This window comes from Actinia tenebrosa, unplaced genomic scaffold (assembly GCF_029948245.1).
Source record: "Actinia tenebrosa isolate PJP-AT-01 unplaced genomic scaffold, QUT_ActTen_1.0 PGA_scaffold3__52_contigs__length_22856419, whole genome shotgun sequence".
Classification (NCBI taxonomy): Eukaryota; Metazoa; Cnidaria; class Anthozoa; order Actiniaria; family Actiniidae; genus Actinia; species Actinia tenebrosa.
In genome coordinates this window covers 22,254,390-22,277,325 of record NW_028292580.1, presented here as the reverse complement: position 1 = coordinate 22,277,325, position 22,936 = coordinate 22,254,390, and the positions used below count along the sequence as shown (strand labels likewise).

The 22,936-nt window shown below is 37.5% G+C and overlaps 3 protein-coding genes across 4 annotated transcripts; 1 reads left to right on the top strand and 2 right to left on the bottom strand.

The window, feature by feature from the left end:
• Positions 1 to 709: 709 nt before the first annotated feature.
• Positions 710 to 8,662, bottom strand: LOC116286528 (protein SHQ1 homolog). 2 transcript variants are annotated; one of them, XM_031693066.2, is made up of 17 exons: positions 8,399 to 8,662; positions 7,891 to 7,958; positions 7,510 to 7,574; positions 6,934 to 7,062; positions 6,721 to 6,806; positions 6,262 to 6,351; positions 5,869 to 5,981; positions 5,495 to 5,588; positions 4,882 to 4,928; positions 4,754 to 4,797; positions 4,601 to 4,654; positions 4,212 to 4,312; positions 3,831 to 3,884; positions 3,161 to 3,284; positions 2,411 to 2,531; positions 1,459 to 1,498; positions 710 to 1,168 (listed from the first exon to the last, which is right to left on the bottom strand). In XM_031693066.2, the coding sequence occupies exons 1-17, from the start codon at positions 8,471 to 8,473 to the stop codon at positions 800 to 802; spliced, it is 1,674 nt and encodes a 557-aa protein (XP_031548926.2). In that variant the 5' UTR covers positions 8,474 to 8,662; the 3' UTR covers positions 710 to 799. The 2 variants fall into 2 exon arrangements, with proteins under 2 accessions (XP_031548926.2, XP_088891111.1); XM_089034985.1 differs by lacking the exon at positions 1,459 to 1,498 and having other exon boundaries at positions 1,037 to 1,168.
• Positions 8,663 to 9,612: 950 nt separating this feature from the next.
• LOC116286537 (uncharacterized) lies at positions 9,613 to 17,803 on the top strand. Its single transcript, XM_031693089.2, has 10 exons — positions 9,613 to 9,797; positions 11,621 to 11,730; positions 13,024 to 13,201; positions 13,773 to 13,957; positions 14,392 to 14,482; positions 14,909 to 14,954; positions 15,075 to 15,132; positions 15,604 to 15,747; positions 16,173 to 16,361; positions 17,105 to 17,803. Exons 2-10 carry the CDS (start codon positions 11,658 to 11,660, stop codon positions 17,422 to 17,424), a joined length of 1,284 nt encoding a protein of 427 aa, XP_031548949.1. The 5' UTR covers positions 9,613 to 9,797; positions 11,621 to 11,657; the 3' UTR covers positions 17,425 to 17,803.
• Positions 17,804 to 19,053: 1,250 nt separating this feature from the next.
• Positions 19,054 to 21,498, bottom strand: LOC116286539 (uncharacterized). Its single transcript, XM_031693091.1, has 3 exons — positions 21,324 to 21,498; positions 20,305 to 20,533; positions 19,054 to 19,833 (listed from the first exon to the last, which is right to left on the bottom strand). The coding sequence occupies exons 2-3, from the start codon at positions 20,531 to 20,533 to the stop codon at positions 19,709 to 19,711; spliced, it is 354 nt and encodes a 117-aa protein (XP_031548951.1). The 5' UTR covers positions 21,324 to 21,498; the 3' UTR covers positions 19,054 to 19,708.
• Positions 21,499 to 22,936: the final 1,438 nt, after the last annotated feature.

Below are 22,936 nucleotides of genomic sequence, written 5' to 3'. Positions count from 1 at the left end.
ACCAAAGGATATAGATCACGTGCTATAAGTGAAGTCGGAGAAGATTCTATATCTTCATGTATTTCATAAGTGCTACGCGGTCCATATATTCTCATCTTTGAATTTAATTTAGTCACGACCAATATCGATCTGAATCCGTCAGAGTCAAAAAATTCTCGATCCGTGATTGTAGGGTTTAACAAGAAATTAGCATAGTTAACTAACTCATGCAGTCTGCAAGCCAATTCGTACAGGGGGTCGATCAGATGCAAATATCTGGGAATGTTTTGCGAGATGTAGCAGAAATTAATGACCTTCAACATACGTAATTCATGTAACAGGGTGTGACATGGCCCACTGAATTATTGAGGCGAGGCCAATGTTTTGTCTCGGAAAAAACATCAATTACAAAGCTGTCAAATTTGGAGGCACTCTTGTTGAGACAAACTGGCTTTATGCCATTGATATGATATCAAAGAAAAACCGGGTAAGAAATCCATAGTAGGCGGCTTGAGTTGCTGTTGTCGCTGTTGCTGCTATTGTTGACGTTGTTTTGCTGCTGTTGTTACTTTTGCTGTTATTTGCTGCAGTTTTTGTTTCATGCTGTTATTGCTGTTCTTGTTGCAGTTGCTGCTGTTATCCTGAATAAACGACGAGCTAATACCAACCCATGCTTAAGTGCGCACTGTAGCATTGAGTCGTCAAAGAATTAATAACGATAAACAGAAAGTAAATAATAAGCGACTATAATAAAGCAATAAGTATTCAGTAATCAATCATTTATAGTATTTACGATATTTTTTTATCCTGGGCTGGTGCATTAAGGATCAAAAGTTTCCGAACTTAACACAACAATTTTTTCATTTACTTTAGAATCTTTAGCAGTATTGTCTTGGTTCCCTGTTTTATCCATTTCTTCTTCAGTGGATGACAATTTTAAATTTCCAATTTGTATTTCTAAGTGTTCATCTTGGGAGTCCTCTGACGTAGAGTCACTCGTGGCTGAGCTGGTTTCAGAAGATTCTGTTTCTTCGTCGCTAACTTCACTACACTCTTTGGCGTCTTCTTGTCCTTGTTCTTGTTCTTCTTCGCTGTTTTCGTCATTATTTTCATTCTCTTCGTTCACTAACAAGCCAGCTTTTTCCAGCTCCTCTAACTGCCATCCAAGGTCCTTTTTAGTAAGATTCATCTGTCCCAAAACATAAACGAACAATGATTAACCCTTAACATTCATTCACGCAACTATGGAAAATAAAATACTTATGGAAAGTATTCGTAGTTTTATCCCTACTCATGAAAACCTTTACATGTTGGGCGAGTTCATGGCAGCAATGTTAGAGAGGCTTTACCCTATCTATTCCTTACTCTATTCATCTGTATGTATGTAGTTGTTAAACTTGCATTTATCGAGCTTTGCATTATGTAGCGAGCAAATGCTCATGTTTCCTGGAGAAATTCCCATAATTTCGATCTTCGTACCTTTTGTAAATTCTGCGCAAGGGACTTCAGTTTCTTTTTGCTGTTAAAAGTACAAAAATGCATCTGTTTATGCTGTAGATTTAAGAAATACTAAAGCTAGGGCTTTCGTTTAAGATACCCTGATTTAAACACATGAGATGCTGAGAGAATACGACACAAGCTGTAAAACCACAATGCGAAAACTCTCTACTAAAATGACCGACATTTCGATCAATCAAAACGCACATCATTCAAAATCATAATCCTTACAGTGATACTAGAGAAAAACGTTCGCGCATGCGTGAATTTCAGGATTTGAGAGTTTTAGTGAGAAAATAAATGTTTGTTTTCTCCAAGTATACAAATAAGTTCGCTGGTATACTTTTGTCAGACCAAGATGCTGTATTAACAAACACAATATGAAAGAATTAGCCTTAAGTTTCAAGCATGGACACTAAGTTTTGGCATTTTGTGAAGTCCAATTATCAGGCATGTTTGAAAGTCAAATTTACTTATGTTTCGACTAATTTGCATTCGGATTCAGAGCATGCGCAGACGATTTTCACTCGTGTCCCTTAAAGTAAATCTCATTCATAAGAACGGAATTCAGTGAATCACGTGATTCGACGAAGTGATTTTTTTCTGGCATTTTATTGGCTTTCTGCGCAATCCACTTTAGTGCGAGTGAAAAACAAACGCATTCATTTCTTTAACTATTTATTATTTATTTATCGGTGGTAAATGTTACTAAATCAAATGTTTCCTCATTCTCATTCACCTAATGCGTCTCTGAATAACAGTTACAGGAGTAAATTTAGTTGGCGAAGCTATGAACTTCAATAAAAATAAAATAATATGGATATGTGGAAAAGTTGGGCCTGCATGTAAGAACCTTCCTTTACAAATTCCAGGAATTTTTTCCAGGATTTGCAGAAGTAGCATGAGTAGCAGGAGCCTTGAATGTGCAAAATACCTGATGGTTTGGATCCACACACAATAATCAGTGATATACAGATCATTTAATATGTAGCGAGGATCGTCTTCATTAAACAATCCATGGATTTCAAGTAAACATTTGAGTAATCTTCTTTTGCCTAGAGAAAGAGTCGAAAAATAATTTTACATTATAAATGAATGGAAACGAGACCGAAGGAACAAAAGGTGACTATTGGAAATTGTAGCGAGATAAATGAGTGAATAGCAGTTATAACCTTACACTCTGTTGGCTTCAAGCAATTGTATCAAGTCGAAGAATTTGGGTCAACATTACAGTAAATGTATATGAACTGACCTAAATGACTTGAAACAATATTCTCCAGTTTCGAGTTCTCTGTTGCTCAGGCTTAGCCTCGAACTCGGTTCAAAGAGTTGTATTGTGGGAGTCGTAAATATTTCACCGTTGGAATTTGTGAATATTTAGACACTGATTCGAGGTTAACCCTGAGTAAATGAGTCTGTAATCAAGAAATACAGAACAAAGAAGTAATTTGGAATTCGAAAATAGTTTTTTGTTTGATCTGAAGACCGAAAGTTAGTGCAACTTTGATATCTGCCATAAGGACACTTAAAGAAGACAGCGTAAAAGAGTTTGAAATATTGCTCATGTTTTGAACGTTACAGTCTTTCGTCAGAGTAAGAAGAAAAGAAAAACGAATAAGATGAGTAGAAATTACTTCATTGTAAGAATATGCGTGTCAACGTGAAATATAAAAAAAGGTTTTACCTAAAGCAAATATCTTTTTAGTGTCCTCTAGTACAAGCTGAACAAGATTCCAGTTACGGTGAAGAGGGTAGCATAAACAACGACGATAACAGGATGTAACTACGTCATTTATGTTGGTAAACGTCTATGGGAAGTAATGTTAGAGAGCCGGTTAATGTTTAACTGAAAACCCACCACACAATTTGCGCACTGCTGATTGGTTTATACACAATACTGAGTTCATAGCTAATCACCAACGCAAGTACAGCAGTGATGCAGCTCAACAGGGTCAAACTGTAAACAATGTAACTAGGCACCCCTCTTGCAGCTGCTATATAGTCCATGTATGACCCCAGAGCACAGCTCTAACTAGTTTGAATTAGTTAGGGTTAGTTTGAGAGAAGTGCGAGCTTGTAGCGATTTGAAATTGCTGCAGCGGCTTTTGCTGCCGGCGCGCAATAGTTGCATATTTTTGATTTCTTGAAAATTAGCAAGAAGTCGGGTTAACTGTAGAGACCTCAAAGACAGTTGAAGTCATGTCACCCTATTTTATCAATCATCGTTTCAGTCATTACTTATGAGGATCGACAAGTTATGGCTCCATATTTTCTTGCCTGTACAGAAATTCTCACAACAACTTAGAGGGGAAGAAACCTTGTTGTGAACTACAGCACTAACACTTATTACTCACCTCAAAATAACAAAGTGTTGAACTTATTTTGTTGATGGTCCATCCAGATTCAACCTAAAGCACAAATCAAACAAGATTTTCAAGATTATACTGACATCTTTTAAACTGCCACATCAACACGTGAGAAGACTGCTTATCCAATCAAATACTCGGACATGGCACGTGACACAATGACACGTGAGAAGACTGCTCATCCAATTAAATACTCGGATATGGCACGTCACACAGACACGTGAAGACTGCTCATCCAATCAAATACGCGGATATGGCACGTGACACAACACGCGAGAAGACAACACGTGCAAAGACTGCTCATCCAATCAAATACTCGGACACAACAAGTGAGAAGACGTGACTAACGTTTTCGTGGATAATACATACCGTGTTCTCCCCTTCAGTTGTGCGATGATTGTAAGCATAAGCAAAGATAATATCAACCAGACCTAGCAACAAGCTTAGCTGTACTGGTTCATCCAATATATCTGTGTAATATTAGTGCAGTTAAAAACAAATAATCAAATAAGCAGTGAGAATTTTTAATTGAAGCACAGTACACCGGCAGTGGTGAAACGATATATTTTTTTAAAAGTGGGGGCGAATCTCTGGTCTTCTTCATAAAGGAACTCAAATGAGGATAAATAAGTTGTTATTCTTGTAAAACGTGTGTGTGTGGGTGTGGGTGTGAAAGAGTGTTTTTTATTTGACAGATGTAGAAGAAGTGGAAATTCAAACAAGGTCTTGATAGAGGAACAGAGGATAAAAAAGGATACATTCCTTGTTTGGCAAATGTCTCAGGTTATCTTTTTCTTCTTCAGTAAATAGAACTGTAAAATACATATGAATTATTACAATTGTGAAACAAATATTGTAATACAGTTGGGTTTAGTTTTTTCCCTGTCATGAGTTAAGTTGTCATCAAGTACCTTTTGTCTCATCTGCTGGAGTAAATTTAGATTTTGAAAGGTTTCTTGAAATTGAAAACAAAAAATGAATTAATGACGGATTGTATTTTTTAATTATTTCTCAATGCATGTATTTAATGCTAACATACTTAAGTTGTTCTTCTTCTGCACTAAGCAAATTGTCTGCTGATATACTCTGAAAATATAATAATTTAAGTGAAACAAAGTTAAAATTACCAAAACCAGCACTATCTTTGCCACTATCACTATACTATCACCATCAATATACCAAAGCCTCCACCACTGTCTCCACCACAACCATAACCACTATAACCATCAATATACCAAATCCTTCACCACTGTCTCCACCACAACCATAACCACTATCACCATCAATATACCAAATCCTTCACCACTGTCTCCACCACAACCATAACCACTATCACCATCAATATACCAAATCCTTCACCACTATCTCAACCACAACCACAACCATCACCATCACCAGCCCCACCACCATTACCCCTACATCAATTACCACTATCACCACCAAAACCACTTCCCCTACTACCATTATCACTCACGTCAACATCATGGCAACCATCAACACTACCTCCTCTTACATTATCATAATTTTCATTGTCATCGCCAGCCAACATCCTCCTTTCCCTCAACATATTAAGAACCTTCCTGATTCACATATTATGATATACTATATAAATTATTATGATAAACTTAAGTTGATCCATTAGATAATTTTACCTTCAGTTTTTCCTGATATTCTTTGTATTCCTCATCCCATGGTGGACTGTACTCTAGAAATGGTTGTATAGTTTCTTCATCAAAGAAGTCTGCACTGTCATTAAATAAACAAGTCATTACTATTACAAATATAAGCCATTCATCCAATTCTCTCAGCTAAGTCCTTCAGGGGTTGATCAAGGAAGAATACACTTATCCAGATAAACTTTCAATAGGTTTACTTCAAACCAAAAGAGACACCATTTTTCATTAATTTCTACCCTCTATGGGTTTCCTGTGGTATTGGCATAGGGTACCCATCCCATATTGAAACCCTGAATCTGCTCCCGTCAATGAAAAGATAAGAATAAATGAATTTAATGACTGATACTTACAAATAATGTCCAGGGTCAAAATTGAGGTCTTCAGCTGCTAGACGAGCAAGTCTTCTTTCATGGAAGCTAATGGATTCTGGATCAGGCACATCAGATATTTCATATAGTTCTTCCTTTAATAAATATTTAAGAACAAATTTTAAAATTAAAAATCTTTGAAAGCCATTCAGTAAGATATGAAGATCAGTAGATAAGGAAACATGTAAAAAGAGAGGAGTAAGGAAATTGAATGATACTAAAACGTATTTTCAGCTGGAAAAAGTAAAAAAAAAAAAAAGATAAATAATAAATAGATAAAATTAAAGTAGATCTGGCAGTGGCAGTTATAATGATAGACCGAGTGCTGTACAAATCCAGTGACCTCTAAGGCTGATTAGTCGTACTATGTCGTACCTGGCGCTTATCAAAAATCCCCTTCTTTTTGTTTGCAAATCCATATTTTCCTTCTTCACTTTTACAATCTAAATCCAGTGAAACATCATCCTATAAAAGAATAATAGTGCATAAACATTTAAATACTAGATATTTTACATAGAAAACAGTGGAGAAGAGAAGCAAAGGGAAGAGAAAGGAAGTGAAAGGAAGGAAAGGGAAATGAAGGAAAATGAAGAAAATAGATTGAGGGGGAGGTTGGGGGAGATGATGGAAATAATTAATATAATAATAATAATAATGATGATGATGATGATGATAATAATAATAATATAGTTCTAGCTAAATATTCACAGATACACTTGTATATGTGGTGTAAAGGAAGTGGAGAAATGAGAAATGAATGGTTGGGAAAAATAAGGAGGGAAGGAACGGGACTGGAAGAATAGAAAGAGATGTCATGTGTTACCCTGTATGTACCTCACAAAGAACTTGCTCAATTTCCCAATCAAAATCACTGTTTTCATCACTGGAATCATCATTTATTTCTGATGGTTTGGAATCATCTGAAAGAAAAACAGAAATCTTATGGAAACCAGAAATGAAAATAAAATAAAAAATAAAAACTCTAAATCAGCCAGGTTATTATAAAATAAAGGAATAAAATAAGAAAACTCTCCATCCCATACTAACCATTAATAACTTCAATCAAGGGTTGATTCATCTTGGTTTTTTTCCTTGGAGAAAGCAAGGAAGTCAGCATGTCCAGCCCCTCAAAGTGCTCACCTTGGTGAAGCTTGGGGAGTTTTACAATGAATGTTCCTAAAAGAAGTTAAAAAAAAAAAAAAAAAAAAAAAGACAATAATGAAGAAACATCACTTTTGCATTAAGGAAACAGGGTCTTACAGCTGTAGATAGTGGTTAGGCAGCAGTGCACTCACCTCTCGCCTCTGGGGTCTCAGGTTTGATTCCTGGACTCAGCATCAAATGTGAGTAGAGTTCATTAGGTCTCGCCTGCCCTATTGATTCAAGCTTTTTTTAGCTTATGCCAACATTTGATCATATCACATATCACACATGACCAAGTCTGGTAATGCATTCCATAATGTATTCCACAATATACATGTACTGTAGATAGAGCGTATATTTTACAACCATCGCTCCCCACAAGGGGCTAGCTCTTCCATAAGCTATTGTCCCTCATGCACTACCGCTAGATCCATTACAACAGACAACACTAAACTCATACAATATGTAGTTTTGATGTACCTTTCTCGACATCATATGTTGCACCCTCTTGGCCATCCTCAACGATCTTACCAGGAAGATTAAGCCTGCAAAATAATATTTAACAGTTGATCAACATTCACAAAATGCTATTCTCGTTCAATGGCTATGATATACTTAAATATGTATAACAAGGACTAAAGGACTTAAAACTGTCTGTCTTCACTATATAACCCTGTATAAGGCGGACGTAAAAGATATCCACTGAAGACGCTGGTGATGACCATTTTCAGTGCCCGTGCTAACCGGCTGCCTTATCAATTGGGTCGCAAGGCCTGTTAGGCATCAAGCCGTCCACCCAGGAGTGGTAAACGCATTAGATTAGATTAGAAATATAGTAATAAATGCATATGTGTACTTTACCTTAAGAAGTAAGGTTTGACATAAAATTTAAACTCATTTCCATCAATGAAGAAATCAACATCAGATATCTAGAAAGAATATAAATTGTTAAATCTTGATTGCTTTCAACTCAAAACACGAAATTATTTTCTGTAAGTGAGTAAGAAAATGTGTCAACTTCAAAGAGTCTACAATAATCAAATATTTGATAGTAAAATTTGACAAGGCTTTAATTCTGGGTACTTCACTTTACTTATCATAACTGGAAAATATGAAAATGTGTACAATAAATATCGTAAGATATAATGATTTTTGATACAGTAGTTACTTTAGATATTGGATATTTTACATTAATGTTGGTGATCAGTTAACTTAAATTTTCCCTGCTAGCAGAGCCTATTTTCCTTTGGTCGAAGGGAGAGAAAGAGAAGAGAGACTCTGCTAGCAGGGAAACTTAAATTGCGATGAAAGAAAAAAAAAGATCGTAGTAAAAATAAATTTCTAACTTCTTTCTAGACCACGTGCTTACCTTGACGTATGGTGTTTTGATGGTAACGATGACGAAATTCTCGTCTTGACTTAAGTCAAACGCTGGAGTTAACATAATGATTTCAGAAAGTATCTACAATACTTATACTTGGGATCATTTGAGTGAAATGTTTAGCAAATAAAGTCACTTTGAAAACAGAATATCTTCTTGGCCACCATTTTGAAGTGTTATCGTTCCCAGGTCACATCGGGCTTTGTAACCACAGGATACCCAAAACGAACAGTTCAAGCGATAACCGGTGCACACTCCCTGGTTAGGATATCCAGATTGCCACTCCAATTCCATCTGCTTAGAAACACTGATTTTTGCGATTTTTTCTTTTCTTTTTTTTTTTTTTTTTTTTTGATTTATCAAAAATAACCGGAGACCATACTCCCAGACCCAAATGCTGAAGCGTTGTATGGTAGCGCGAAGCATTTACGGCTACGCCAGAGATTTCGACCCCGACACCGCTATCCCGGGAGGAATTACAGACTGATCAGGAAGCCCGGCAAAAGCCTAAGGGAGAGGTTAGTCGGCCCCTAGACCATAGATGATTAACCCCTTGCTATGACCAGCAGACCTAAATAATCGATTTTGTTGCTGATGAATTAAGATCCATAGTCACTCCTTTCCATGTGGGATGTCATTTTCAGTGATTAAATCATAGTCAATGATGTCACACGGTGTAGATTTGCATTAACTATATTCACTAGTTTAGCGCACTTGAAAAAAACGATTTCATAGATGCTTGTTTTTGTCACTATGGTAACGCCGATTCCGCTAAAACTTACATCATTGCAAACAGCTCCCAGTCCAACATCTAGTACGAGAATCTGATAGATCCTGATGAGCAAATATTTCCCCCACTTCAAATCACAGGTGTGGTCATGCAGAAGAAGACTACAGTGAAAAAAGCACCTCAATTCAGTTCAGCATTATTTTTTCTTTGAAAAAAAAAAAAATTAAAAAAAAGATGTAAACTAGAAAGGTCATTCGACAAAAATAACCACAGAAAAGTGATGATCCCATGTAATTGTTCCGTTACGACGCAACCTCGTTAGAAACCGTTCGCTTCTGTCAGCAGAAGTTTTATCACGAACATAATTGCCTTGTGTGGGACCGTTTCTGTTCAAATATTACAACTGAATAATGGTGATAAATGACATGGAATTGTAGCAGCACTGAAGTATTATTTTATTACATGAACTAAATTCTTGTTCAAGGTACTGAGTTGCTCACTTCCTGTTTCGCTAGCTTTATCAGTATTTCAGCGCCTTGTAACACAATACTCTCTTGGCATATCAAATGAAAACAGTGAACAGACGTAAGTGGAAGTGTTCTAGTTCGTAAACACATAAGTGTCTCAAACGTTTGGAGATTTCTCGTCATCTTTAAGGTAAGATCAATATTCATTAAACCCCTATACCAGCCCTAGCTGAATCTTGAAATATAAAGGTTACGAAAGAAAGAAAGTTAAAGTAATATGACTGATGCTTCTTGCTTGGGTCAATGATATTTTTGTCGTCTGATTTTTCGAGTATCCCAAAGAGATTGCGCTATAAGAGTTTATTGATGGTGAAAACGCCAGTGTTTTTCGTTACTGAGATATTTCCATAATCAATATCCACTATTATAAATTCTGGCATTCAATTTTAAAATATTTATGAGTCTCCAAAGCTATCGTTATTGTTAGTTTAGCTCTCTCGGTGTGTGCACGAGATTATACGAAGAAACTTCTGGAGTACGTTCGTATGTGACACTCCTTTGAACACGACTCTTTTTGAGCACGCATGTCTACACTAGTGACCTCTACTTCAACATATTCCATGAGTTCTAAGTGAAAAATACGCCATTGATTTAGTCATCAACGTACTTTTTTTTGTTTTCGTGTAACTTTTCATGGACGACAGAAATTCAATGCTAGCGTGTTTTTGGAAAGAGCGAGAACGGAATTTTTTTTGGGGGGGGGGGGAGGGGATGAAGGGAAAACTCTAACGTTCAGTCGACCTATTCCCAAAAATATCAATTATAAAGTCAGTTTTCCCTAAATTAAAGCGTATTTTCGATTTTCTCTTAGACTGATTTATTCATTCCTTATTATCCCTAAAACTATTTTATCAGCTATTTTAAAAACTATTTGGCCTGGGATCCCAAGGTATTCCTAGCTAAAACCGACAACTAACCCTAAGAAAAAAGAGAAGGTTGAAAAATAGTATACAAATTTCGATTTCTAAATCTAAATGCTATAATCGACAATCTAAATACTACTACTAGGTATAGTAATGGGAGAAGAAACTTGCTTTCGTCTTTTCTGATTACCATAGCAACCAAGACTACGTAACAAACAAGATGACCTTGAATATAGTGGAAGTTCACTAACGATTAAGTTATGTGATCTCATGTGGAGACAATTTCGTTTCCTGCCCGGTTATTATCTTGCTTATTGTTATATTTTTGCTGGTGCACGTGCTGTAATAGAGTCCATTGCTTGAGACTGTGGCTCGTTGTGGCTCATTTGTGATTTGTTGTATTGCTGTTGCTGTTGCTGTTGCTGTTGCTGCTACTGTTGCTGTTGCTGTTGCTGTTGCTGTTGCTGTTGCTGCTGCTGTTGCTGTTGCTGTTGCTGTTGCTGCTGCTGCTGCTGTTGCTGTTGCTGCTGCTGCTGCTGTTGCCGTTGCCGTTGCCGTTGCCGTTGCCGTTGCCGTTGCCGTTGCCGTTGCCGTTGCCGTTGCCGTTGCCGTTGCCGTTGCCGTTGCCGTTGCCGTTGCCGTTGCCGTTGCCGTTGCCGTTGCCGTTGCCGTTGCCGTTGCCGTTGCCGTTGCTGTTGCTGTTGCTGTTGCTGCTGCTAATTCATTTGTGATTTGTTGTATTGCTGTTGCTGTTGCTGTTGCTGTTGCTGTTGCTGTTGCTGTTGCTGTTGCTGTTTTTGTCATAGCGTTGATTGTGCCTGCTGCTGCTCTAATCTCACTTTCTTTCTTTCGTGCCACGTTTTTTATTCCAATTGCATTAATTTTTTCATAGATAAAAATTAGAGAAAATAGAATTAAAACGAACAAACAAAATTACATTAATCATTCATTTCACTTGTTTATGTGGATATTGCCCGCGTGTTCGTAATGCTCTTAACAAGTAAACTCATTAAACATGATTAATCAACATTATCAAACCAAGGTATGAAATTGATTCTGGGACTAATGACGTCATCTTTTCATTGGTAAGATATTTCAAGCAAGTCAAGCTCACTTGTCTCTAAAAGATGTGGTACTTTGCTGCAATATTGTGTATTTGCGTTGCATTATCATTAACAGCTGGTAAACCAACTTTGCAAGGTAAGCATCGTGTTTGATTCCTGGACTCAGTATCACATGTGAGTAGAGTTTGTTAGGTCTGTCCCTTGATTCGAGGGTTTTCTCCTGGGTCTAAATTGGGTTTGATTCCTGGACTCAGCATCACATGTGAGTAGAGTCTGTTAGGTCTGTCCCTTGATTCGAGGGTTTTCTCCTGGGTCTAAATATTGGGTTGGATTCCTGGACTTGGTATCACATGTGAGTAGAGTTTGTTGGGTCTCTCCCTTGATTCGAGGGTTTTCTCCTGGGTCTAAATTGGGTTTGATTCCTGGACTCAGCATCACTTGTGAGTAGAGTTTGTTAGGTCTCTCCCTTGATTCGAGGGTTTTCTCCTGGGTCTAAATTGGGTTTGATTCCTGGACTCAGCATCACATGTGAGTAGAGTTTGTTGGGTCTCTCCCTTGATTCGAGGGTTTTCTCCTGGGTCTAAATTGGGTTTGATTCCTGGACTCAGCATCACATGTGAGTAGAGTTTGTTGGGTCTCTCCCTTGATTCGAGGGTTTTCTCCTGGGTCTAAATGTGGTTTGATTCCTGGACTCAGCATCACATGTGAGTAGAGTTTGTTAGGTCTCTCCCTTGATTCAAGAGTTTTCTGCTGGGTCTAAATATTTGGTTTGATTCCTGGACTCAGCATCACATGTGAGTAGAGTTTGTTAGGTCTCTCCCTTGATTCAAGAGTTTTCTCCTGGGTCTAAATATTGGGTTTGATTCCTGGACTCAGCATCACATGTGAGTAGAGTTTGTTAGGTCTCTCCCTTGATTCAAGAGTTTTCTCCTGGGTCTAAATATTGGGTTTGATTCCTGGACTCAGCATCACATGTGAGTAGAGTTTGTTAGGTCTGTCCCTTGATTCAAGAGTTTTTCTCTGGGTATACTATGGTCTTTCTTCCTCCACCCGCAGTACTTTTAAAACACGCTAAATTCCTATTCGATCTGGGAGTTAGCTGTGTCTTCTTACTTCTTACTTTGACAAAATTGAGCTGTTTTTAAACTTGCTGTTTGTACCGTTAACGTCTTGTTTTTAATAATTGTTGAGTTTGTTTTGTTCAAAGCGCAGTTTAAAGTATCCCTATTACGTTGCGCCATTGCTAATGGCCTTAGGGTTGCCTTAGTGTGTTCCTATGGCAACGAAGCGTCTCTTGTCTCGACCTTTCCCACTTTAACAAAATTAAACGACTCACGGTGAGATGGACGGAGTGGACCAGCTGAACAACCAACCGTCAAGAGACCGACTGACCGACTGACATAATTATATTCGTGTTGATTTACCACAGAGAGTTATTCCAGCGGATGTTCAGAATCTTTGACCAACACTAGTGGATCATTCAGTAGCCCTGTAATCATCAGTGAACCTAAATTCTACCCCGACAACACGCAATGCAAATGGAGCATTAATGTTCCAAAAGACGGAAATGTTACCATCTCCTTCACAAAGTTTAACACCGAAGCTTGGTAAGCAAGAGTGGCGCGATACGGAGTTTTACGAGGGCACAGAAGGGGTGAAGTCAGATACGTAATTGAAAAAACATGACGTTAGCATGACGTAATCGTAATCATAGTAATAATAGTTTTTGATTGATTGATTGAAGACTTTATTTAATGAGGGTGACACGTAACAGTAATTTTGTTAACTGATGAACTTGTGGACCTCAATAATGATTGTTATATAATGAATCCAATACAATCTACTTAGCCTTCTACGCAGACGTTCTTAGTGTCTGTCACGCAACGCCCTCTCCCCTTAAAAATAGCAATCAAAAACAAATTAATCCATTAAAACTCGTCAATAAGTTGAGGTTTATTAATGGAGATCGTGATGGATTTTGGAGAATTTTGTCGACTTTTATAAACCAAGTCAACTGCATTTTTTCGGTTTCACAGTACTAATCATTCTCTTGAGTATTATTTCTCTCTACCTTGTAATACTTGGGGAAATACATTAATATGACTCAATTATTTTATATTTTTCATCATATCAGAAATTGACACGTAACCAATGTTGTTTTCACTATTCACTATATAGCTGTGATCACGTGAAGATTCTCACTGATAGCGGCTTCATGATTGGTCAATACAGCGGACCGCGTTTTCCCTTTAAAGTAACCGTCAAGAGTAGCGAAACCAAAAGGGTTGATATCATCTTCAAGTCTGACGAATCAGTTTACAGAACTGGTTTCCATGCCAACTATCACGTGTATGGCAAACTTGGTAAGAGATGTGTATTGTCTGGTACATCTGACGTCATGGTCGCCATGATGGATTTAACTTATGAGATTTAGATATATTATTATGCCAACTTACTTCATCATACATGCGCAAAAAAAAACAAAAAAACAACAACAACAACAACGAACGAACGAACCCGTGCCGTTCCGCGACCCTGTCGATGCCATATGTTCAGCGTATTGATTGGACGCGCATTCATCTGTAGTTGAATAATATGTTATTATATGTAAGATATTTCATCATCATCATCATCACTCTTCATACCAAAAGGTGCATAAAGCCGTATAGGTCAGTACTATTCAATATTCCTTTGGTTTCTTCCGTAATATTTACCCTCCCTGTTTTGCAATATTTGCGGTGCATACCGGCTGCATAAGAGAATAGAATGACACGATTTTTTCTTCAAAATATTTTAGCTCCTACCGCATCACCATCAACACCACCTGCCACAATACTGCCTACCAAGGCTCCACACGTCACACAAGGCGTTGGAGATTCGTTGATGGAGTAAGTATTCATTCTTAGTACTGAATTGATTTTGTCTAGATCTTGGGCTCCCTTAGGATTTCTCCATATCTAGATCTTGCAAAATGATAATGACCAGTGGTTTCTAGTTGGAGACTGCGTTGTAAAATTTCTCATAGCCCTTTTTTTTCTCTGGGTATCTTTCGTAATACTACTTGCGACTTCGTCGCTCGCTTAGACAGAGGTCATTTTTTTCGGCTTTTAATATTTTCGGCGTTGTCGACTTGTGGCAAGTCTAACTGCGTTAGTGTGTTGAATACGACATGTGAATAAGAAGTGAATAAGAATTAGGAAACTCAAACACTGCGTAAATAAATTAGTCCTTTCTCATATGCAAGCGGAATGAAAGAGAAAATTAGTAGATTATAGTTGGATAACATATTCACACGAAACAATTTCCATTTGCAGGGCATTCTTGAAAATGACCAGTGCTTTGTCGAGAATTATACAGTCTGTAAGTATTGGTCTTATACTGTAAAGAACGAGCTGAGGCGCCGTATGGACTTCAGACCTGACGGCAAGAAAGGTCGAAGCATCTTTAATATATATTTTTTGGACTTGCAATCTTTTACAGGCTTCATCCAAATTGGGAGGAGGTTCTACTGACAAAGATAATATTCTTGCTTTTAAAAGTAAGCTACTTATATATTTCATTAACCTTATAAATAAATATTAATCTTATTGTTAATATTTTTGGTCGTGCTTTATAGTTCATACCTAATAAAAGCGCAGTGTAAACAAAGTGTAATGGTCAATTTAGAACTGAATTTGAATTTGCGCACACAATAAAAGATGGTTTCTATCAATCAAGTCACACTCGCGTGATAACTCAATGTCGACTTTCTAATCGCATTTTCTGAAGCTACACGGTCAAGGTCAAGGCACAGTACGCTCGTAGAATATCGTAGACACTCAAAAACATCTGCGCTTTTAAATGATTTAAACAATAGTAAAAGCATAATATTATTTGACTTTCAAATGTGACCCTTGGTGGTTTCTGGTGTATTTTGCTTGATCAAGTAAAGCTTGGTTTGCAAATGTTTTTAATATCATCTTTTCGAAGTCATTATAATTTTTTCATTTTTTGTTTGTGTGTGTTGAAGGTGACCTTTACCAGGCCATACAGTCAATGAAGTCTCTTAGAAGTGTCTCTTCTTCAGCACTTACACACTTCGAGGAAGAACAACTTAATATGGTGCTGAAACACCTGAATACCGCGTCCAAGAAAGCTATTAAAAAACTCTCAAGTAAGGAACTATTTGTTTCACCTGGTAATGCTTGAGATATGACGTGCAGAATGATTGGTTGGTTAACGAGCTTATATTACATTAAATCGCCCGCACGCGCGTTAAAGCTTGCGTAAATCCAATTTACTAAAGTTAATGATTGTACTGTTGGAGGGGAAGGGGTGTTGATCTCCATCTTAACATCCCTGTGAGACCTCCCAAAATATCATATATTTTGCCCGCAAAAAGCACCACGTTTAATGGTCGTCTCCAGTATTTTAAATAGCGCATCAGTGCAGAAAAAGGAAAACAAATCCTCAACAATGATAGCCGCGACGCGCGCCACGGTCAGTCTCAACGTTGGACACACGTGACGCACGTGGGCATTTTTAGACTCAACTTTGTCATATACGTTTAATCCTCATTTATCGCTACTTTATCCACAGTTCGACTATCACCGTCAGCTTGTTTCCTACGAAAGAAGGTTGGTCCTTGTCGTGCTGCCTTTAGACGTTGGTATTTCGACAGCTCTAAGAATAGGTGTCGCCCTTTCATTTACGGTGGCTGCCAGCCCAATGGAAACAATTTCTTGAAAAAACAAAGTTGCGAAAGTCTTTGTGGACACAAGAAGCCAGGTAAAAAATTCCAATCCAAGATAGCAAATAATTGTGATCACTCAAAAATACTTTGTGTAGTATAGACTAGTGCGACGTTACTGTCTATGCGTACGCATTATAATTGGGAAGGACGAGTGACGTGTGCTGCTAATGTACCACCTCTAACCAATACGACCCGGGTACGCGTCCTGCCGGTCTCGGTGTCGTATGTGAGTAGAGTTGTTTGTTGGTTCTCTCCTGTGCTTCAAGGGTTTTTCTCCGGATTCTCCGGTTTTTCCTCCCTTCACAAAAATCGACTTCTAAATTCCAATTCGATCCATTGGCTGTCTTATCAATTGGGTTGCAAAACCTGTTAGGCATTAAGCCGTCCACCCATGAGTGGTTAATGCATTGGATTTAGATTGTGAAAACTGCGGATTTGCGTTTAAATAACTTTGGGAATCGTTGCATTCAAATGCATATCATAACATCTCTTCCACCCTATATTGGAGATATTTTCCATGACCCTGTTTTTACTTCAAGAAGCCCTGCGGTCACCACATCTGAATTGAGTTTGTTTGATGTGTTTTTTCGTCCCTTTGCCACCAGGGTTTTTCTCCGGGTCCTCCGGTTTTCCTTCCATAAAAATCAACTGTGAGTTAAGAGTCGTCAGTATAGAATATTCGAATGTAGTGGTAGTGCGTACGTAGAAAACACGGGCACACAAGCTTCGAGCTTTAAAGCCTAACGTGAATCAATCAAATTTTTTAAAATTATTTTAGAATGTCCCGATGGTTCGCCTTTGTTCAAGTGTTTTGCGAATCCATGTGAGGTAATGTCCTGCCCAGCCTATCCCAACAACAGGTGCCAGTCAAATTACTGCGGAGGCTGTAACGCTGAATTCTATGACCAGTACAACAATAGTATTACGACTCACTGCTCGTGCCCTGATGGACAACTTGCAATCCCGCAATGCGTGGTTGATCCCTGTCAATCATCTCGATGTCATTCGCATCCCCGAGCAAGATGCAGAACCAGGTCGTGTGGGGGTTGTTTTGCGGAATTTGTTGATGATGATGGAAATGTTATTGATGACTGTTAAATAATAGAAGTTTCAACAAAGTACCAAGTTTGAATTATAAAGGGCATCTAGTTATATGCTCGATACACTATAGAATGGTAAATCACTTGAATCTTGAACCCTTAACCCTTTTGAATGCAGCCACAAACGATTTGTACTTTCGTGATATTTTGAAATGCGTAGATCTTTTTCTGCATGAATTTGAATGCAATTTGTACCGAATTTCTCCTTGCATGTTTATCTGCGCAATAGCTCATGGTTAGATATCTTCTTGTCTTGATGGAAATAGTCCACAATGTGTTAATGTTACCCCATAATGTGCACGTGATACTACAATGATTATAATTGACTTTTTGACATATTCCAAAGCAAATAAAAATGATACTTTTACCGTTGAAAAGCGTTGTAAGATGTAACCTGTAGCTTATTCGTATAGTAAACTAGATATCTGACCCTACAACACACTGAACCATTGCACACAAGATATCTGACCCTACAACACACTGAACCATATTGCACACAAGATATCTTACCCTACAACATATTGAACCATATTGCACACAAGATATCTGACCCTACAACACACTGAACCATTGTACACAAGATATCTGACCCTACAGCACACTGAACCATATTGCACACAAGATATCTGACCGTACAACACACTGAACCACTGCACACAAGATATCTGACCCTACAACACACCGAACCATATTGCACACAAGATATCTGACACTACAACACACTAAACCACTACACACAAGATATCTGACCCTACAGCACACTGAACCATATTGCACACAAGATATCTGACCCTACAACACACTGAACCATATTGCACACAAGATATCTGACCCTACAACACACTGAACCATATTGCACACAAGATATCTTACCCTACATCACACTGAACCATATTGCACACAAGATATCTGACCCTACAACACACTGAACCATTGTACGCAAGATATCTGACCCTACAACACACTGAACCATATTGCACACAAGATATCTGACCCTACAACACACTGAACCATATTGCACACAAGATATCTTACCCTACATCACACTGAACCATATTGCACACAAGATATCTGACCCTACAACACACTGAACCATTGTACACAAGATATCTGACCCTACAACACACTGAACCATATTGCACACAAGATATCTGACCCTACAACACACTGAACCATTGCACACAAGATATCTGACCCTACAGCACACTGAACCATATTGCACACAAGATATCTGACACTACAACACACTGAACCATTGCACACAAGATATCTGACACTACAACACACTGAACCATTGTACACAAGATATCTGTCCCTACATCACACTGAACCATTGCACACAAGATATCTGACCCTACAACACTGAACCATTGCACACAAGATATCTGACCCTACAACACACTGAACCATTGCACACAAGATATCTGACCCTACAACACACTGAACCATATTGTACACAAGATATCTGACCCTACAACACACTGAACCATATTGCACACAAGATATCTGACCCTACAACACACTGAACCATATTGCACACAAGATATCTTACCCTACAACACACTGAACCATGTTGCACACAAGATATCTGACCCTACAAAACACGTACGTACGTACGCGGTAAAGCTAAAAATAAGTTGCATTTTATTGACTACATTACTTAGCATTTAACTATTCTTCCTTCGCAAGTTATGTCATGGCCGCCATGTTGGCGGTACCTAACAACATATTTATCACATACCCCCAACATGGCCGCCAGCTCTTTGTCTCTTTAATCTATTGGGAATGATTGAAAAAACAATCAATTGGCCACTTTAGAAAGGAGCAAAAGACTGGGACGAGTTTTGAATTTTAATCTCATTTGATATAGCATCTCAATATTAGTAAGTCTGTGAAAGTTGAACACGATTGGATAAAGAGAACCAGCTAGTTACAAGCCTTCAAAAATCTCGGAAAAATTTACAAAGAAGGTATGTTGTCCCCTAACCATACATTCTTTGTAAATTTTCAACACTTTTCAAAGCCAATAATTCTGGTTCTTTTCATCCAATCATGTTCAAATTTGCCAGACGTACTAATGTGGAGATGCTTTATCAAATGACAAAAAAAATTCTAATAATATATCAAAATTCAAAACTCGCCCCAGTCTCATGCTCGTTTCTAAAGTGGTCAATTCCCTATTGTTATTTATAATTTTTTTGATGACTAAAGTATCGAAATTCTAGAGAGTAGAGGTCTGAAGATGTACCGGTTGCATGTACTTTCATTATCTACGGCCATACTTAGCGGCCTTTTCTATATCGAGAAACATCACATCGAGTAAAGCGGTAAAGCTTCCCGGAGACCACTACATATCCTTGTTTGTCCTCGACTGACCATCCCTTTACTCCATTCTCCATTCCAGGAACTGATATAGAATAAATAAAAAAATGCATGAATAGATTTATTAAAGTGAATGAATATATTGTATGTATTTATAACATAGTGTTCGGAGACTAGAGGGCTTATAACCAAGGTTATTTTTACGATATTTTTTCCACTTAGAAAGCCTACAACACAAAAGGACATGCGTCTGAAAAGTTTGGAAATCCGAGTAAATTAAACATCTAAGTAGTTTTAAAAGTTCAATATTGAAAACAAGGAAGGATAATGAGAAGAAATGTTCAAAGAGGAGGAGGGAGAGAAAAACGATTGAGGAAAGAAAGCGAAAAGGCAAAACGTAGCTAAACGTATAGAAGGAAGGAGACGTAAAAAGGAATAGAACAAAAGCCCAAAGGGTGGAAGAAAGAATAAAGAATATTTAGGGCAAATGAAAGAGAAGAAGGAAGGTTTGATATGATAATGAAAGATTGTATGACAAGCAAAAGAAAATTCTTACCTTTGCATCGGAGTTGGAAGCAGTAGCAGTAACGGCTACGTAAGTTGACAGGATCATTTGAATCGATGATCAATGGAATGGAGATCTTTGTTATGGGGCTGACAAGCCTTTTGTTGTTCACAACAGCTTCATCGTCAATAATTTCTTCATCGTCTGGTTTCTCAGCTTCACCTCGCACTAGAGGTCCACAACTCAGTAAGAAAAGAACGAGAACTGCAAGATATTTCATCTGAGAAAAGAGTTAAATAAATTAAGAGAGAATTCTTTTCGTATTCAAGCCGTGAGCGCCAAAAACTATTTTCTTGAAGAAAGGCTGTTGTACGAAGCTAAAATCTTTTTATTCAGAAAGTTTAACTTGTTTGGAAGTGGAGATGACCGATGAAAGTGGAATCAAATTGTTAACCCAAAGCATAAATTTGAATCAAAAATGAGGTTTAGGCCTTCATTTGCTTATTTCCGATACATTTTCTATAAAAAAGCCTGACAAAGCTACAATCTAACACAAATGCAACAAAACATCTTTGTACAATTGAAAATACCGCTTCAAACAGGCATTTTATCATAGTACATCAGTTCCTAACTGTTAAAAAAGGTTTTGAGTGTTAACCCAAAACGAAAATTGGGATCAAAACTCATACAAACGTCTTCTTAAAAAAATTCTTCTTAAATAAAGCTGAATGGCTTAATTGCATTTAGTTATTCATTAGAAGTGGAGAATCAGTCCAGGATTTTAAAATGAGGAGTTCCAAAATGGTCACCGCGCAGAAAAAGCTGGTAAGATTGGCTTCTACACTGAGTGTATTAAGAACATGATCAAAATCACAGGATCTCACAAAACTGATTCCATAAAAATGTAGCTGGATTTCCCATGGCGCGCTCTGTATCAGTTACACTCTACATTCTTCAATATGGGGTATGTAGCTCAAAGCCAATTTCGTCAGTTTCAATAGTTGTCTCCATCTTGAAAATAATAGATTACTAAATGACAAGATAATCAAATAAACAATGTCCATATTTACCTCGTATTTGCAGGATTTTATTTGTCGGTTCTTCTATTGCTTTGCTGCTCTTGTACGGCTCTTGTACGGGCTCGAACTCTTGACGACCACGAATCCAGATTCGAGCTAAGAATCCGCTTAAACAGAAGCTTTTTTATACTTTTAAAAAAATATCATGATAAATCAATTAAGTCATTTTAGGTAGTCCTATGCAATCATAATGAATTGAATACTTCAGTGGAGCTCGAAATAGGACTTCGGACGTAATCTTTGTGATATTGAGACAAGGTTTCATTTATTGATTTTACGTCAATGGTAATGAACCGCGAAGCATAGTTATGACTGGCAATATTCTTTGTAAAGGAGTCCACAATATCAATTATCACTGTGCAAATATAAGCACAAATATTCTAATAATCTTAGATAACATTTTAAAAGCTGGAATGAAAATTTTCAAAGTTTTGAAAGTTTCACACTGTTTTTCTTTAAATATAGTGTTTTTTAGCTTTTTAGTTTTATAGCTTAAATTAAAGCCAAGCAAAGCTACCACTTACAACATCTTTTTTGAAATACCAATCTAAGCTTGGATAACATTTTAAAATCTAAAATGCGGAAAAAGTCTCACTCATAAATTCATTTAAATTTTAAGCAATTAATGATGACAGATCAAAGCTACCACTGGCGAGGCCCGAAGCATTTTCTATATACTCGCAGCCCAAGCAAAGGCGAGGGCCGTTATGCAGGCTACTCTACGTATATAACCTTGGATGAAGTGTTGAAAGTTGTAATTTTGAATTACTGCTTTTTGCATTTTTTTTCCATGGTCAATGAGTTACGAACTAGAATTAAATATGGCTTCTATATAATAGGTCTCTCAAGTCCAGATTCTTATTTATCTGTAAATAGCGTATTACTATTTACGTTTTAGCTACCGACTGGTAAACAAATGAGAGAGAAACTTGTTTAACGTTAACTTATCTCGAAGTGCTACAGTTCAGATGAATGAGTAACGCTCATCACAAAACTAAAATATTCAATATTATATCGACTTCATCGATGTAAAGAAAGCGCGCTTATGAAAATAATAAATGAATGTTGAAAACCCTACAGGAAAGAGATGCTTACTTAACTGACGTTGTCAGGACCTTTGCCTATGATTCTGCGCATGCGCAGTCAGAAATTAAGTTTTTTTTTAAAAAAAAATTGCGGCTTTGCTACGTCTAATAGACGTTAACCAACATTCTTATTCATGCACTGATGCGGGGCCGGGCAGAAGGCAAGCAGATTCTTACTTCATGCGTATAGCTCCGGATACTGTTCCGAAGTGCCTATGACACCTAGCTCAAAATTTTCAGTATTGATGATAAATGAAGTGAAAAGTTGAATAGAAAAGTATTTTCATATGGTCTGAGTGATGCATCTTAGAGATATCAAGGTTTATACTTCCAATAAGTTAATGAGTGTGACGTCAAAGGAGACATTATTAAATATACAAAACTCTTCTGGGGCTATAAAACATCATTTTCTTACTAAGGCAAAGAAAGGTTCTAGCAAAAGAAATCTCATAGCAATCAGTGTTTCGAATTCCATGTGATGGCAGATAAACTGAAATGCCTCCTTTGAAGTCACGTCAC